The sequence below is a fragment of the Centroberyx affinis genome, unplaced genomic scaffold, assembly GCF_046629955.1.
Source record: "Centroberyx affinis isolate AG114_WGS23_722 - 3 ecotype Tasmania unplaced genomic scaffold, CSIRO-AGI_Caff_v1 ptg003054l_1, whole genome shotgun sequence".
Lineage (NCBI taxonomy): Eukaryota > Metazoa > Chordata > Actinopteri > Beryciformes > Berycidae > Centroberyx > Centroberyx affinis.
Genome location: NW_027281141.1, coordinates 44,137 through 63,620, shown reverse-complemented (window position 1 = coordinate 63,620; position 19,484 = coordinate 44,137). Strand labels below are relative to the sequence as shown.

Genomic DNA, 19,484 nt, shown 5'->3' with positions numbered 1-19,484 from the left:
AGAAAGTAACTTCTGGTCGGATTACAATGAGTGTGATCCACAACATTTCTCTCCATCTGCTTCCTTTAGTGTCAACATTCACAATATGACAACAAAAGAGATCCTTCTTATCTTGGCTAACGCTAGGCTTTCAAAATACAAGAGAGAACATCCCACACTTCAGCCTACACAGTAATGTAATAAGATCAGATAACAATGCCAGCACCGTAGCTCCTGCATCACATTGCTAGCTTGTCTGGGAAGGTAAGCAGGTCTGGCTGTGGTTAGTCCTTGGATGGGAGACCACCTGGTGCTGGAAGTGGTGTTGGAGGACCAGTAGGAGGTGATCTTCCCTCTGGTCTCATGAATAATATCCCCAATGCCCCAGGGCAGAGACAGGGACTCTGTCCTGTGAGTGAGCACCGTCCTTCGGATGACACGTTAAACCGAGGTCCTGACTCTGTGGTCAATAAAGATCCCATCGGCACTCATCGCAAGAGTAGGGGAGTAACCCCGGTGCCATGGCAACATTCCCAAACAGTCCTTCCTTCCATCATGGCCACCTAATCATCCCTCTTTACCTAATTGGCTCTTTCAGTCCTCTACTCTCCACTGAGATAGCTGATGTGTGGTGAGCGTTCTGGCGGAAACTGGCTGCCGTGCATCACCCAGGTGGTGGATGACTTGAGTCCCCCCCCCCCCCCCAATATGTGCTTTGAGTACTTAGAAAAGTCACTGCAAACCGGTCAGTCCTCCCCATGGACTCTTCAATGCACTGCCTCCCAGTGAGACCTACCTGGCCCTCAGTGCTGGAGATGGACACTGTTTTCTGGGAGGCAGTGCGCCGAAGACTCCCGGTGACTTTTCTCCATTACTGTAGTTTGAAGTGGATGGAATGTTTTGTATTTGTTGTTGATCACATACTCGTAATCTTGACCTGAGGTCCGTATCACGAAGTGAGATTAGTGGGTTAGCGAGCTAACTTTGGGTTTAAACCCGGCTTTTCGGTCTCACGAAGGTGGTTCACTTTTAACCAGGGTAGATCACCATGGTAACCTATGCTGCACGGCTAACCTGCTTCGGAGCAGGTTAAGTTTAGGGATCAAAACATATGAAAGGCCCGCCTTCTGACCAATCAGCTCTCTGGAAACAGGGAGTCATCATTCCTACAGGATCCCGATATGGACAAAAATACAAATGAAAATCGCAATAAAAAAGGCAAGGCAAGGCAAGGCAGCTTTATTTGTATAGCACATTTCATACACTGGAGCAATTCAAAGTGCTTCACAGGGTGATAAAAATACAGTAAAGGTAAAAGATTTATAATTTAAAAAGTGCAAAAGTACAGACAAGAGATACAAAAGATAAAAGACTTAAAAGTAAACTAGTGCAGTTCAAATCAAATGAGATAGAAAGATGAAAGAACACAACAAATACAACAAATACTCCCACTTTTAGATGCACATTGTGAGTGAACCCATATGTTTTTCTGTAATTTTCTTTTCCCCTGTCCTTCCTGAAAAAAAACTGAAAACTGTTAGGCTATTTTTTAATTAAGACAGTAAGAAGTGCTGTTCGCAGGGCGACGTGTTTACAGACCAGTAGAATCACGTTGTTTTCCATGATAACTTATTATATCAGAGCTATCGCAGGTAGGCTACTTAATTGACCATATTATTAATGGATTAAAGTTACTGTTGCATATATTAATTGCGCTGACTTTATTTAATTGGATTCCTGACAGTGTTTGGTTCAGTGTAGGCTATTTCATATTCCATTACCGCAGCCCCGAAGAACATGAGGATGACTTTATGAATAGAAAATCTTTTTACAGCCTCAGTGTGTCCACAAACTATTATCAATGAAACATATGCCCACTGTGTCCTAATGACAGGGCAGTTCCTCCAGTAATCCTCTCTAGCTTTGGAAGCAGAAACAACTTTTATTTTTCGTGGTTATGTTTTGTAATGACAGAGCCAGTTGATAACCAGCTACGTGAGACCGGTTATCCAGGATTGCCAATGTTAGGTTTAGTGAAGCCGAGTAAGGCAAAAATACCCTGACTTTGTTGAACCTGCTTCGTGATACAGGCCTCTGGAGTTACTTTCTCCTCTTTTAGTTAAACTCAATTGCATCTCTCATAGAATATACATATATATATATATCTTATGGTTATCATACCTGCGTGACTCTCATCCTTGATTTGTAAAGACTTTTTTGTGTGATTTCCTGAAGTAACCCTTTGTGAAGCATAAAGAGCTGTCCCTTTTTTTAATTCATGTCTTATTGACTATAGTAAGCCATTAGTATTATACTTGGAAGTCCATGGATGCATCATTGTCAGGGAACCCTTAAGTAACGTTTCATACGGCCTTGTATAAGCCATGGTAAGGCATAAAGAACTGTCACTTTACAATAGGTAATGTGAAATGGATTAATTAAGAGTTAAGAACCAAGTCTATTAATGAGCAGGAAACCATTAATGAAGGATGAAGATATTTTAAAGGGAGGTGTGATAAGTACAGTTTTGGGCATGCTTTGTTAATGTTAATAAATGGTTTATTTATGGGAGAGGGAGTTCCAAAACTGAGACAGATAGGTCATGAGCAGAGGCTAATATAAGACTAAAGGTAACATTGCACTAAAGTTCTATTAAATTTGATTATCCTACAACCAGTTCTGCATTGTGCTGTGAACACATTAATCAAAACTGATTTCAATTTGTCCTGTATGTGTACATTATAGTTTTATAATAAAAAAGTTGTGTGCTGGATACTTTGAAAAACAACCTTTATCAAGACCAGTGTACCAACAACTCAAAAAGCAGTAGCAGGGGTTACACAATAAAGCATACAAAAACTGTACAGAAAAAGAAAAATACTAAAATATGTACAATAAAAAAGGTAACAATTTAGATCAGGAACAGGAGCACACATCTTGCATAAGACTGTGGATAATTTGTATGAACTGATTTAGGGGAATAAAATGGTTGAGCTGGAGCTTTTGCATCATTCACAGATTTTTTAATTTTATTTTTGTCAGATTTTAGTCATCACATAAAGCATTAGTTTTAGTTAATATTTAGTAGATGAAAACAAGTTTTAGGTTCAGTCTTAGTCTTTCAATGAAAATTTCCTTTCATTTTAGTCAAAATGTAGTCCTTTCTTATGTGATAATTTGAGTTAAAATGTGGTCACCAGGAACTCAAAGCATTTTAGTCAATTTTTAGTCACATACTTTTTAGTCACAATTTAGTCAGATGTGAGATTACCTTTAGTTTCTCCATGAAATCAAATATAAATATGTTGTCATTAAAATGACTCAGGCAGTGAGTGAGTCAGCCTGTCATTAATGCTTTGTCAGATGGCCTCTAGAGGGCGTCTTTGGCTAAGAGATGCAGTATACTCAATCCAACAGTCTCCCGGTGTGAAAACGAAAAGTGAAATTTAACATTCCACAATTTGCTTCAAACTTGCCTGTGTTAGTAACTTAATAACTTATCTTCTGCTGTTCTACAAAACTTTAATGGTAGGTAACGTTATTACCTTGTGGAATTTAAGTAACGTTAGTGGAATTAGGTAATTTAACTGACAACCGTGCATCCAGATATAATTTCTTCTTTTTTCCCCACTGATGTGGCTGAATCTTTGCCAGGAGGATTTGATGCTACATTGACAATTTTCCGCTGTGTTTCACTTTTCTCAAAGTGAGGACAACTCAATGTAACGGGAATCGTCCAATGGGGAGTTAAACATATTTTAATTGGATGGGTCATCATCAGTATACAGTTTGAATTTTAACATGTACATTGTACATTATTCATTTCCTTTATCGTGATATTTACGTCTAAGGGGTCTTTCGTCATTTTAGTCTCGTTATTTTTTTCCATTGTGGTTTTTTGTTTCAGAATTTGTGTCATGGAGAGCTGTAAATAGATTTTGTAATACTTTGTTTTATTTTCAAGGATCAGTACTTTGGTAATACATGGTAATACATCAACGCAAATTCATCGTCATGATTTTCATTGACAAAATTAGCACTTATACAGTAAATTGATTACAGCTGTAATTTGTGAGCAAAATAAGTAAAAAGTATAAACAGAAATAAATTATTTAAGTAAAGAGAAAATCTTTGTATATCCATGTAATTAATTTTTCCACACAAATATATATTTATTTAAATAATAAAAATAAAAATAATTGATGCTGGATTATTATATATATGAGATGGACGTGATAGCATGTATGTAAGTGTAAAATCAAGTTAAATTGTTGTTACGCAATGCCTTGCTTAGTTACAGTGAGTCACTATTATTCTCTTTCAAAACTATTTCCTTTTGCCTGTTTTCATTGCAGACAACACGTATGTGTCAAACTCTGAAAATGATGATGAAGTTTTAATCACAACAGATCCGATTCCTGTCATTTTTCATCAAATTGCAACAGGTAAGCTTGTGCACTCAAATGTTGGTCATCCTTGGGATGCTGTATTGTAGAGGGGTTGGGTTTATCAATATTTTGTGGCTGAAAAAGTTTGTGCTTTTTCTATATATATTTGCTATACATACTGATAGCAGTTATGGTAACATATCCATTGGGATTGACCTTTTCTGCTTTCCATCAGAAAGGAATGTCAAATAAATGCAATGTATCTCAAAATTGTTCTGACTGTGAAAACTAAGGTCATTTAACAGTTAGTGGCCGGGCTCATCAGAAATGACATTGAGTTTTTATTTTAAAAATTGTGTAAAACCAAGGTTGTACGTACACACTGTAGTAATGAACTGCCTTTCATCTCACTTTTAGCCATCTTTTTGTATGAGGCATTTTCTGCTGTTGGACTGAGATGGCCTCTATTTTACTAAAATGACATACAAAATAAAGGAAGCTATTTAACTTAGGCTCTTCAAAATGCAGCTCTAAAAATAAAAAAAATCCCCAGTCATGTAATGACATTTCCTAAGGAACTAGGGCTGCATTCCAAATCACCAGTACCTGTAATAAGCTTAAATGAAATTCTTTTTCATATTTTCTAATCCACTTTTGCACATATTTCCAAAACAGAGCCACCCTTGGGCAAAACCAAAATAAATGCTCACATATTTTCATTTCCTCATCACAGAATGTGCATGTTGAACTTTGGTTAATACCCCAGACAAAGAACGTTTTTCTTGTGGGCAAAATTGTATGAAGTAGTTTAAAGCAAAAGTATTGCAGGGACCTCTGTTTCAGTGTTTTCATGCTTTCATCATACTAATAACTCTATACCATGGTATAGACCAATTTGGAGCGGACGTCACAGTTACGTCACTGCAGTTGCGCGCGCAGTGTGGTGGCAGAAAAACAGAGGAAACAAGTAGAGGGAAACGGGCGAGATCCCCGGAATAAGGGAAAAACTGGTGCAACAGATCTATATAACAACACACCTAATGTCATCTATTTACATCAAAAGCCCAGCCCAATGTAATGGAGATTTAAAGAGTCATAGTGCCATCTTGTGTTGAAAAAAATGACTCCGCTGAGATCGGGAGGTAGCTCGTTTCTCAGTAAGCAGGCTGACCAATATCATGCATGTGATAAACTGAAGCTTGAAAAGTAAAATCTGGAGAGGACAACGGCGGAGAGAGGAGACAGGATGCGCTGGAACGGAGATCAGTATGGATGTATGGACTATTATTATGTATATTTTAACAGTCTACAGCGGAGTTTTTAACGTTGTCTTAAATTTGACCGGCACAGAATCGGAAATATGAGACTGATCTGCCGTCAGTATATAGTTGTTTGACTTGTTTATAATAGCCCACGTCTTGTATAGCTGTGTTTTATGTCCTTGCCGCTGGCTAGGCAGTACGTCGGTCCGTAACACACAGAAACCATTCGATAAATCTCGGTATTCAAGGTCCTGGACATGACCGCAAAGTACAAAATTGTATGGGTCAAGAGATTTGTATGCCTTGAGTTTTCTTTCGTATAGACGCTGGGTGTTTCCACAAGGTATATGAAGATGTCCGGCCACTGTAACTTTGGCCATTTAGTTGGATCCTTGACCCATTGATCCGACAGTGAGTAGGCTACGGGTCAGGAAACCTCACCCCATTGCTAAAGGTTAGCTTATTAGCGTAAGACAACCTGTCTTCTGCTGGCAAACCATTAAAATATTGGAGAAGGCGTCCGGATGACCCATATTCCTATGTTGTAAATTGACACCTGATACTGCTAACTCTCACTTTCTGCCACCAGTTCGGCTCCGCCCACAAAATACGTCATCGCTGTTTACAAACACAAAAAAGGTCTATAGGGACATCCAACAATTCCTCCCAACTATTATGTTGTCTGGGCTAGCTATTAGCTTTTGTCTTTTAAGATAGAAAAAATACATTTCCTTATGATTTTCTTTTACCTGCTAGCCATTTATGTTTTTTCATATGTGTATATATACAAGATTTTTTCCAAGATTTTTTTTTTTGTTGCTACTGACTAGCTAAGCGTTAGCTTGCCGCCATTGTGGCTAGCTTGTTAACAAGTGGCTGCGACATGTGGCCGGTGATTTAAACCATGTTTAATCAGAAGAGGGACATTAAGGGCCTGGGCATTTGTTTATTGACAGGGACAGTCATATATTCTAAGCTTTTATTGTACAAATTTTCAAAACTAGTGCTCACCATCAAATCCATACATTCAGCACTGTCAGTGGGCCTGGCTCTAGTTTTTATTTTAAAAAGCTTCTGGGCGGATTGTTGTGTAATACCACGGTTGTATGTACATACTGTAGTGATGAACTGCCTCTCCTCTCACAGTAGCACCACAAGTACTATTCACAGCCCAAGAATATCTGTTCTAGTGATGGTAAAGTTCAAACAAGGCCAGGTTGTGTGCAGCTGGAGAAAGTCTGTTAACAATATTCCATCTGCTAAGCTGGCAACTGCAATAGGTTTGTCACAAAGGTTTTTACAGAGCATCAAAGAACATAAATACAGATAAAATGAGAGAACAAACCTCACAAATGTTTTAAGATATGAGGCCTGAGCATGTGGACTCTGTTTTCATGATAGTGCATGGTGTGTGGTGGGGCTTTGCCCTGGCGAAGTGGCATTTTGGAAGTGGCCTCTAAGTAGGTGGAGAGGTGCAGTAGGGGGTCTGTGTGTCTGTAACAATCAAGCAGCACACCGCAACTTTCATGTCCAGTATTACCGGGATTTGTGCTTGTGTTGCCCGTCCGCTCAAGCCATGTCCAAAGCACATGCCACAAAGGCGCAGTTGTGTTCTGTTTTATTTTCGTGGCCTTACCCAAGCGATGCTCGCACGTAGAGATCCTATTTAAAAACTTATCAACCATTTCTGTGGATGATATGTTGGTCAATTTGACTATAAATTCCACAAGCAGGAAAAAAAATGAGATGCGTTTTTCATTTTAACTACATACACATGGTGGTTGTGGTGTGAGTGATTGTCATCCAACATAGAACTGTCAGTGTGTGCCCTGAGGCCCAGAGTGGGGACTGTAGAGGCAGCCGCACCCTCTGCCTACGGGAAGGGGTTATCCACCAGCCAGTCTCTGACAAACTGTCCCTGCAGTTCGCCACCAACTCATGTTCGGCTCTTCGTCTAATAATGAACTATTTCCTACATTGGACAGCTAGGACCAGAGACAAAATTAAGGTCATTTAACACTTAATGACGGGGTTCATCTACTAGGACTTCTCCTAGGACCAGAGCTAATTCCAAGCTAATTAGTGGTTCAAGCACATAGTACTGAACCACTACAGTTTATTATTATTATTACTAACTAGTCCATACCCGGGGATGCGCGCGCCACAACTCCGCGCAGACTTGCCAAAAATGCTCATAAACAGCGTAAATTTGGGAAAATGGAAAAATCAGCTTCGTCAGTCCCTGCCTATGCCAATGCTCAATGCCCATGTGCAGTTTCAGATTGATTAGCCGACCCATTGAGGAGCAAAATGGATGCAGACAGACAGACAGAAGGACAGAGTTTTCCTCATTTTATAGTAGGATAGTCAAAATATCTAACTGAGGCCAAGTATACTTAATCATAGATATATGTATAAATTACATGAACCGAGCACTTTATTAGGAACACCATACTAATAGTGGGTAGGTATCAGCTTTCAGTTCAGTGTCAACCGGCTACCAAAGTGACATCCGCCTCAAGGTTGGACGTGTTGCATTCTGAGATGCTTTTCTGCTCACCACAGTTGTAAAGAGGTTATCTGAGTTACTGTAGCCTTTATTCTGTCAGCTCCAACCAGTCTGCCCATTCTCCTCTGACCTCTCTCATCAACACACCGTTTCCGTCCGCAGAACTGCCGCTCACTGGATGTTTTTTGTTTTTCGCACCGTTCTGTGTGAACTCTCAGCAGTGAGATCAGCAGTTTCAGAAATACTCAAACCAGCCCGTCTGGCACCAACAACCATGCCACGGTCAAAGTCACTGAGATCACATTTTTTCCCCATTCTGATGTTTGATGTGAACATGAACTGAAGCTGCTGACCTGTATCTGCATGATCTTATGCATTACGCTGCTGCCACATGATTGGCTGAACGGATAACTGCATGAATAAGCAGGTGTGCAGGTGTTCCTAATTAAGTGCTTGATGAGTCTATATGTAGCGTAATCAAACCTAACAGCCAGGAAATATCTCTATCTCATTGCCTATTACATAATGGCTTATAACTCAAAGATAATTTGAGCTATTGTGTGTGTACCTCCATTTGTAACATGTAAATTTGACCATACAGCAACATTTTTAATATCCAGCCAATTGCGTTAAGCAAATACAAAGTATTAAAAAATGGCTATTACTTAATGGTGGTTTGCTCGATTGCTATGAAAGTTGGCACCACAGAATCATTGCTTGCAGCCATATTTTAATTTAAGGTGCGGTATATTAGGGCTGGGCTGGTTTCCGGTTTAACCGGTTGGATATGGTGTACAAGCTTACACTGGTTTAATTTTCTACACACCGACTGTATCCTTTGTCATTATGAAATGGTCTGGCAACTTAAACAGTAGCCTATGCCTACATCAGCTAACTGCGGCAACACTAAATATATTAAGTTGCATTGCGTTATCAAAATAACATGATAAATATGATATATTCATTATAGAGTTAATTTGCTGGCTTATACCCTTTCACACCCAGATCACTACTACTTTTGTTGCTAAGCAAGGCAGGACACACACTAGAGTTTGTTTCACTGTTCAGCTGTGAAGATGGCGCGGACTATAGAATAAGTTTTGTGTCCTTTTTTAAAAATATCTTGTGAGTGCACTAAGGCAGTGGAAGCTATACCTACAGCTACTGGTAATTCAAACCAGTCTTGCAGTCCTGCAGGCCAGGAGAAGACATCACGTCTCCAACGGCACTGCAATCTACAAGCAAGGGCTAGTCCAACTTTACATATATATATATGTTTACTGAGGCTGTGCCCTCCCCGACTTGTCAGGTGTACGGTTTCCTACCCATTTGGTTTTGGAGCATATGGGTGGTTTCAGTGGCTTTTGGCCTGCAAAATTTGACTGACAGCAGCCCCTACACATACTGATAATGAATTCTTCCTTATCTAACCCTACTTTCAACTGCACCGCAGTTGTGCCATGTGCCTTTTGCCACATGCCTTTCGCCACAAAATTACCAAGAATCAGTCCACCCCCCCCCCCCCCGTGCACTCACGCTAGAGCCGTATGTGTATGCGCTCGCACGTGTGTGCATGCGATTTTTGTTGATGATGATTTCATACTACAGGAGTCAATGGATGTTTGAAATGTTAATATCAAACCTGTTTGATAAAAAAAAAATGTATATGACATTTTTTTAATGTCCCTGATGACTTTGTAGCTAGTTCTGGGAAATATGCAATTGAATTTTGGGCCAAAATTGCGATTTTAAACAATAGTACGTTTGCACAGGTGGATATATTTTTTTTTGGTGACAGGTGCACAGGAGAAGACCTACACATACCGTCTGTTTTATTTGAAATGAAAACATGTCATTGAGAACTCAAACATAATGTTTTGGTCTTATGATATAATTGAGTAAATGGCGCAGATAATTAATTATTGTGTATTTCACTGTAACAGATCACAATATTTGCCAAAGGATTGTGTTGTTAATTAACGTGCCTCTGTGCACAAACTCCATAGCAGCTGAGCTTTGTGGAAGATTGAGAATTTAGAGCATGCATATCGTCTAAGGCTTGGTGATTTTTCCATAAACAATGCCATTAATACACTGTCATTTAAGTGTGTGTCTCCTAATGTCAGCGAATGTTCTTTTGTCTCACTTCAACATTTCCTTACCCAACATCTCTTCCTGAAAAGTAACAAGCAAGGGAATAATAATAATGTCATGAAACTGTGAGTCTTGCTGTTTTTGAATTGACTTGCCTCCTCATTATTGGTTTTCAACAGAGATAAAGCTAAATAATGATGCCACTAGCTGCCAGTCCATCAGATCCAAACTTCAGATAGACAAAAATCAGGTAGGATGGATTATGACCATTATGTTGAAAGAATGCATGGTGACTCGTGTCAGTATCTAATGATAAATCCACAAAATTTCTATTGTGCTGATATGTTGTGTAATGTACTTCTGTTATAAAGATATTGGGAGTTGAAACTGATCTTGGTTCAGTTGGATCTGCACTAACTCTTGTTGTATTTATTCAGTGCCATTATGCCATAGAGGAAGATTCTGAGGGAGACAATGACTCTGAGGAGTTCTACTATGGAGGTCAGGTAAGAAACAGTCCCTCTACTCCAACAGCATACTGGCATTCATGGCATAATCTGTATTTATAATAGATTAGTGATACAGGTAAGCAAATGCGGAAACGACGTGATTACAATCCACACACACATTGGACAGGAGGAACCCCATTGTCTGCCCACTGATTTAAGTCTCTATGGTTTCTTTCCCTTCTGTACCCCAACTCTCTATCGGCAGCCGGCTATGTACTGACAAGTGAAGCTAATTTGCTAGGTTTACGTTACATAGCTGACTACATAAATAAACTATGCTATTACACTTAACCGCAGATATAAACCACACTGGTCCTAACAAAAAAATCTCTTCTGTTATAGGTTTTTTATTTTGTTTTGTTGCAGAGGGTCCAGCAGTCAGAGTCCCTTTCTCCCATGTTACCACTATCTGCCATACTGATTAGCTTCACGCTGTTCAACACATAGACTAAACCAATTTTATCCGCGATGGTCTCATTTTTCTACTGACAAACTTTTATGGTATCAAAATGAATTGGAGGATGATATAATCAGATACAAATTCTACACATAGGGGCTTGAGGTATTTTACATTTTAGCCATTTCGCTGATGCTCTTATCTAGGTGCAATGGAATAAGCTTATTCTAATTCCTGGATAAGAGCAACCGAAGGAGTCCAAGATTGAAAGTCACAATAGATGTAACAAATATTTCTGCATCCCTAGATTGATCACTGCACAATTTTCTGTGCTGAATGACTGGTAATAGCTGATACTGGAGCCAACTCTATGATTTGTTGGCTTGTGGCAATTATCATTACACCATGTCCTTTCATGGAGTCATCATGCAAATTCATTGTTCGTTCTACTTTCGGAGAGTCATTTTGCCAGTAAGATCTGATGTTAAGTGTGGGATTGATCTACTACCAAGCTAAAAAATGCAAAGTGACACCTGTACTGAGCGCAAACTCTTGATTTCATTGCAGAATTTTCCAAAATACTCAGTAAGCTCATCAAGCATTACGTATATTTAATATTTTCATGAGGTCTCCATGGGAAAAAACTATGGCTCACCACTGGAAAGACAGTTATATCATGGGAATGAATGTCCCTGCTGCTGACTTCTCGTGTTCCTGTATTGCTATTCCCATTGAGTTATTACTACAAATTCATTAAGACATAAGTTAATTTTGCACTTATTAAAGTCACACAGTGTGACTTAGCACCAGTAATGTTTTAATTTTGTTCTGAGATTTATTGTACCTAGTTGACTGTTAGAAAGAATTCAGGAGCAACTGATCAAATAGCACAACTAATATGAACACAAATCCCTATACAAAACATGCTTGTCAATATTTCACTGTATATTCAGATATGCAGTGAAAATCATAAGTAATGGCACAGTGAAGTGAAATTGGTTACTTTTACTGCATATAAAACCTTGAATTCTGTCCTCCCCAATTTCAGGTGAGCATAAGTATTGGATCAAATTAATTTAAAGCAAATTAAAATTGTAAGTTGCAAGTTAAGTTAGTATGTGGTCCCATCACCCTAACAACACCCCAGCAATAATTGCTTCAAGTCTGTGACATTTTGCTTTGAGATGCTCTGCCAAGGCGTAACTGCAGCCTATTCATATTTTGATCCTAATTATAAATTCCATGAGTAGCAGCAAACATGGCCAATTTTACTTCACTGTCCCAAAGTACTGATGCTTTTCATTGTATGCTCTCCTGGTGTAGGTCAGTATGTCAGCTGACCTTTTTGTCTCTATCGTAGGTGAACTTTGATGGCGAGCTCCACAAGCATCCCCAGTTGGAGGCAGATCTTCAGGCCGTGAGGGATTTGTACGGACCTCATGCAGTATCTCTCAGGTAAGGCCTGTATGACATGCCTCTCCATCTCTTACTTCTCCTCTTGAGCTGTATTTACTCAGAAGAGGTTTGCTGAACATACTTGCATTGTTACACTGCACATATAGACTGACATACCTGGGAGATACCTAATTCAGGCTTCTAACTGTTGTCTGTTGAACGGAGTGCCTTGCTGAAGGGTACATGATTACTGGGCAGTTGATGAGTGGTGACCAGTGACACCCATTAACTTACCTCACACAGGTTTTCCCAACTGGTCAAAGGATTTAAACTATAATAACTTTTCAAAAAACAGAGTTTACAAAGTGCTTTACAGAGAAAATAAAAACAGACAGAAAGACAAAAGTACAATCAGTTAAAAGTCAAACCATAAAAATGTGTCTTGAGACGTAGTAACGGATTCAGACAATCTTAAAATGGGAGGCAAACTGTTCCACAGTCTAGGTGCCATTGCTGCAAATGCTTTATCACCCTTTGACTTCAGTCTGCATGTTGGAACAGCCAAGAGACCTTGGTTTGAAGACCTAAAGGACCTTGTGGTCTGGTATGGATGAAGCAACTCAATGATGTACTCAGATGCCTGGTCATACAGGCCTTATATGTAATTCTTCTCTATTCTGAACTCTATTGGAAGCCAGTGTAAAGAGGCTAAGACAGGTGTAATGTGTGACGCACGCTTAGTTTTGGTCAACAATCTTGCTGCAGAGTTTTGAACTAGTTGGAGCCGTCCCAAGGCAGACTGATTCAGGCAGGTAAACAGTGTGTTGCAATAGTCTAAAAGTGATGTCACAAAGGCATTAATAACCTGTTCAGTGTTTTGAAAAGAGAGAAAAGTACTGATTTTGGCAATGTTCCTTAATTGAAAAAAGCATGACTGTACCAATTTCTTAACATGATGTTCAAAATTTAAGTTTGGGTCAAAAATGTCCCAGATGAACCAAGCCACATTCTTACCTTAGACCAGTGATTCTCAACCTTTTTCATATCAAGGACCCTAATTTTGCACACGTTAGAGCCATGGACCCCCATTTGATGAGATTTTGTCTCTCAGACCCAAATCTGAGAATATTTTTATTGTTAGATAGCCTATGATTTTGTCCAGAATTCCATGACTATTGTAGTTAGAGAGATAACAGTGAAACTATGATCAACACAGTCATTCTCTAACTGTGTTAACTTCTTGTAAATGAAATAATGGTGAAGTTTAATAATTCATCAATTTGCTGGGGACCCCCTGGAACGCCCTCAAGGACCCCTGGTGGTCCCCGGACCCCACGTTGAGAACCGCTGCCTTAGACAACACATCTTATTACAACTCTTTCTGAAAAAAAAAAAAGTGATAAAGCATCTTGGCAGATGTTTACAGGTTTCACCAGGTTGTTATGGCCCTGGTAAACTTCTCATTTATTGAATATCTTATATTATATGAACAAAACATCTACCTTTAGGCTAGGATGTAGAAGTTAAAAATTGTTGCTTTTTAGTGTGGTCCTCTTTCTCACCATATGTTTAGCTGTTTCCCGTCCTCTTTTCACCTTCATAATCTTCTCAACTTAACAGCTGAATTCAAACGTGTCTGCCGTCCTTGTCCTTGTCCTTATGACATGCTGGACATGCTATGTGGTTGCCACCCCAGCAATGGTAGCTGCTAGATATCCCACTAACCCTACTGCATCTCCCCTGCTGTGTAGCTGCTGCAGGAGATGGATAGGCCAGTTCTTATAGGCTTCCAGAGGCTACCAGGATGATTGCATATGGAAACTGGACCATGGGTCTCTGGTTGTATCTGCAGCAGCTTCCCAACATGTGCACATAAACATCGAACAAAAAGTTCGGAAATTTGTGTTTGGTAGATTATTTCTCTGTTGTAACAATGCTTCTTGGCAATACATTTTATACCGTTGGAAAGCCTGTTTATTTCCCTTTTAAAAGGTGCCTCATTTGTAAGGAACATGCGTTTGTGGGATGAGCAGCACAGCTGAGTATGTGGGTTGCGCTCATGTAAAATTAGCCAAATCTTCTCTGCCAATGCCAAACAGCTTATTCTGCTGTTGCTATTGACTCTTGTTTGGTGTTGTTTGGTGGATTGGATGATTGAAGTCTATCAGTAACAAGGAAGAAACAAGACATATTGGCAATTTTACAATTTATTCATTTAACAAACAGTCAGGAGCCTCAGTAGCGTGTGGAAGAACCATACACAGCCACAACAGCCTGGCACCTCCTCCTCATGCTGGTCACCAGCCTGGTCACACACTGCTGTGGGATGGCATTCCACTCCTCAACCAGGATTTGTCGCAAGTCAGCCGATATGGTTGTGTCGGTCACTCTAGCACGAACAGCACACCCAAGCTGATCCCATAAGTGTTCAATTGGGTTGAGGTCAGGACTGTTGGCAGGCCATTCCATTCTCTCTACTCCCAAATTCTGGAGGTAGTCTCTGATAAACCCCGCTCTGTGGGGGCGAGCGTTGTCATCTTGGAGGATGGAGTTCGGTCCCAGACTGTGGAGATATGGGATTGCCACTGGTTGCGGAATCTCATCTCGATATCTCTCTGCATTGAGATTGCCTCCGATGATGACAAGCCTCGTTTTTCCAGTGATGGAGATGCCGCCCCACACCATCACACCGCCTCCACCAAAAGGTGTTACTCTATCGGTGCAGCAATCAGCATAGCGTTCTCCCCGTCTTCTCCACACTTTGACCCTACGATCCAACTTCCGTAGGCAGAATCTGGACTCATCGCTGAACATAACGTTCCTCCACATGTTCAGGTTCCAGTGCAGGTGTTGCCGACACCAGCGCAAACGGGCCTGACGGTGAAGGGCAGTCATGGCAGGCCTCCTGGCAGCCCCATGAGCCCAGAGATTGGCTGCGTGCAGTCTGTTCCGGATCGTCTGGGCCGAGAGCCGTGTGCCATATCGTCCTGCAAACCTTGACTGCAAATCTGTAGAAGACAGCCTACGGTTCCTAAGTGCTGAAAGGGTGAGGAACCGGTCTTCTTGGGGTGTCGTCTTCTTGGGACGCCCACTTCGCGGTCTGTCTCTGACATCCCCCGTTTCATGGAACTTGGCCTTCAGTTTGGAGATGGTACTATGGCTCACTCCAAATAATGCCGCAACTTGCTTTTGTGGAACACCAGCTTGAAGTTGCCCTATCGCACAGGCCTTATCGAGATCAGACAAATGTGGCATGCCGATTCTTGGAGCAGACACCAATTGACCACTGTAGCAGGGCCCATGCTCACAGGTGCTGCCAATCAGGTGCCAATCAGGTATCTGATTGTCAGCACCTGGGGGTACTGGAAGCTCAAAACAAGAGTCGATAGCAACAGCAGAATAAGCTGTTTGGCATTGGCAGAGAAGATTTGGCAAATTTTTCATGAGCGCAACCCACATACTCAGCTGTGCTGCTCATCCCACAAATACATGTTCCTTACAAATGGGGCACCATTTAAAAGGGAAATAAACAGGCTTTCCAACGGTATAAAATGTATTGCCAAGAAGCATTGTTACAACAGAGAAATAATCTACCAAACACAAATTTCCAAACTTTTTGTTCGATGTTTATATACACTGTGTGTTGATAGGCATGGTATCTGTATGCACAGTATGGCATATACATACATAGAGCAGTATAACAGATTAATACAACTATACTTCAAACTCACTCTTAGGGATGGGAGAATATAACATTTTATCTTTTATCGCGATAAAAACACTCAAGATAATTTTATCTTGGTGAATTTCCATTATCGGGATAATCGTGAATATGCTCACATGAGCGTGAATATCCTCACGAGTGACTTGAAAAAGCTGTCTAGCTCACTAACGTACAGTCCTGTTGATTTCCTGATTTATTTTGAATTGCCATTTGCCACATTTACAACACATAACTAATTGAACCATGTGAATGCTTGGATATCAGGTTGATAGGTAGATTCTTTTTATTAATGGATTTTTTTGTCTCATTGTGATTACCTGCTGGGTGTTGGCGAGAGTCTGAATCTGTCCTTGTTTGTTTTTCACTAAAAAGGATGTTCACAAAAAAAAAGATATGTGTCCTATGATGCAATCAAAATATTTGTTTCTTAACAAAATGTAAGGTAAAGTGATTCCAGTATGTTTTAGTGCCATTTTAAGAGTTTTAAACATATTTTGATGATTATCGGGATAATATCGTGAATCGCAATTATTTTGGCCAGGATAATCGTGACATGAAATTTTCATATCGTCCCATGCCTACTCACTGTACTATGGTGTGCAGAGCCTTTCCCCAGCTCTCTTGTTCAGTTCTAAATGACAATTGGATCTCAGAGGGCTGCTGTGTGACTCATGACTGGAGAACCAGGCATTGTCTGGGGGTGGAGGGTGTCCATGTGGGCAGATGTGTTCAAATATTAAAGGCCTGACTCATGATGCTGAGATCCCTTAGGATGGAAAATGGCTGGTAGATCACTAAAGGCAGTGATACAAAAGTGGACTTGTCAGTGCTCACTGGAACATTTTTGGTTTAGGGTGACACATAGGAAAATGTTGTCATCAGTAAACATTTAAATATTTGACTCTTTGGCTCACTGTCCATTTACACTGGCAGAAGAATGTGTGTATAAAAGGAGTGGGAGATTTGTTGTAATGTCAAAGAGTCAAAGGATAGTGTTCAACAAACAAGTACATCAGCCGATCCCAGTACTGATCCCAGTACTATTCAAATAATAGTACTTTATGCCGCATATTATTTGCCTGTTATGAAAGAATTACAAGTGGGGTTGCAGTTAGTTTGACCAAAATATGCACTGAAAACTGGGCAACAAACCTCAATGGAATAAAATAAAATATTAATAATAATTTTTATAATAGAATAGAAAATGAGCAGAATGTTCTTTTTAATAAACTGTAACATTTCAGCATTTTCATGTCGGTTTTCCTACCACTGTCCAGCCAGCCACAATAAAAATATCAACTTCCGGTCAAAATGTCAAAATAAAACCCATATTGACAAACAAGTGTTGCAGTACTCAAGTAAATATATTTAAGGGAGAATTTATAGTGAATAAAAATATAATAAAAAAAAGTTTTGCTTGCACCATCTTTACATCAACATTACTTTATTCTTTTTTGCAAAAGTGACAGTGAAAGACTTTATACTTTTATTTTGAAGGCAGATTGATAAGAGCTATTTTGCCTCTTCTCCACTCTCAACACTGTACAATCATGCAATTATTTAAAAAAAAAAAATGGATGTGAATGGCGATTATTGTTAAGCTTGTATTGCATATTCTGAGTCATTATCACCCAGCAGCACTTCAAGAAATCTGATTTTAGGGTGGGAAGTTTAATGTTGATCATATTTCTGTCATTCTACAGGGAATATGGTGCAATCGATGATGTGGACATTGATCTGCACATTGATGTCAGTTTCCTAGATGTGAGTATGGCACTCTTTGTTGGTTTTTAATACTCAAGGAAGTGGATGAGAGAATTGGCTGATCTGATTATGAGCTTGGTGTTAATTTGTTTCAGGGCAAATATATATTAATATCATAATATACCTTTCAGCATTTTTTGAAATTCCATGTGAATGATCTTGCTTGCACTGTCAAATTATTTGCATTAAATTTGTATTAATGTCGGAATACAATTTTATGATAATGATCAGAGTATGTGATGAAGATACTGAACATTTCAATTGGTTTCATGGCCTTGTTTTATTGGTATTACACCTTGAAAACCCCATTAATTTAAACTGACATTTTTAGAATATCCTCCGACACAATTGCATCACAATTGCTTTTTATCTTTAATTGACATACCTTGCTAAACAATTGCTTAAAGTGATATTAAAGCCACAACAGGTAAGTCTGAAAGGAAACAGAAAGACAGATGCACTTAGCTCCCCTCTCCCTTCCCTCAATTGGTCAGATGCCCCAACCACTAAATTTACTTTGAAAGCAAATAGCAGAGAAATTCCGTTATCAGTGTTGCCGTGATTCTAACATATTATTTTACTCATTCATTTTCACCCAATGTGGTGATTACTTTTTCTGAATTCAAACACAATGTCATCTTACAAAACCTACCATTTTCAGTTTTAATCCACCTATATTAAGAGGGGAGCGTATCTATGTTTCCAGGGTCTTACGTTCCCAGGGTCCTATGTTCCCAGGGTCCTATGTTCCCCAGATTTATATGGCACATAATGGGAACATGACAAATGGTCCTATGTTCCCAGGATCCTATGTTTAACCCTAACCCTAACCCTAACTAACCATATTAAGTGAATACAGAGCTGGGGAACATCTTTTTCAGGTTCCCATTATGTGCTATATAGAGCTGGGGAACATAGGACCTTGGGAACATAGGACCCTGGGAACATAGGACCCTGGGAGAGCACATATGTGGAACTGGGGAACATAGGACCCTGGGAACATAGGACCCTTTGTCATGTTCCCATTATGTGCCATATAAATCTGGGTACCCTGGAAACATAGGACCCTGGGAACATAGGAATGACTCCTATTAAGAGGAAGCCATGAATGCTCAACCAACAAAATTGGGCACTCTCGGGACCTGTAGTCAGCACAATATTCATTGAGTCTTACTTGCATGTCGAACATTAGTCTGAAAATCATACTTACATACAAAGTACATCATCAAGGTAATATTTCATATGGTGTCAGAGACTAAGTAAAGTAATTTTTCTTGTTTGCAATTGTTACCTCAGCCAAGTAATGTTTTCGCCTGCGTCTGTGTGTTTGTCCGTCCGTTCGTCCGTCCGTTAGCAGGATATCTCAAAAAGTTGAGCACGGATTTGCACAAAACTTGGTATGAAGGTTGTTTATGGGCCAAGGAACAATTGATTAACTTTTCATGTCGATTGGCCAAACGGGG

General features: G+C 39.8%; 1 protein-coding gene across 5 annotated transcripts in view; it reads left to right on the top strand.

The window, feature by feature from the left end:
- Nucleotides 1–19,484, top strand: part of parp8 (poly (ADP-ribose) polymerase family, member 8) — an 85,507-nt gene that overhangs the window by 21,893 nt on the left and 44,130 nt on the right. For all 5 annotated transcript variants that reach the window (XM_071537466.1, XM_071537465.1, XM_071537464.1 and 2 more), the window contains exons 4-8: nucleotides 4,335–4,424; nucleotides 10,412–10,482; nucleotides 10,670–10,738; nucleotides 12,499–12,593; nucleotides 17,961–18,021. In XM_071537466.1, the coding sequence (XP_071393567.1) occupies nucleotides 4,335–4,424; nucleotides 10,412–10,482; nucleotides 10,670–10,738; nucleotides 12,499–12,593; nucleotides 17,961–18,021 (386 nt within the window). The remainder of the gene's footprint in view (nucleotides 1–4,334; nucleotides 4,425–10,411; nucleotides 10,483–10,669; nucleotides 10,739–12,498; nucleotides 12,594–17,960; nucleotides 18,022–19,484) is intronic.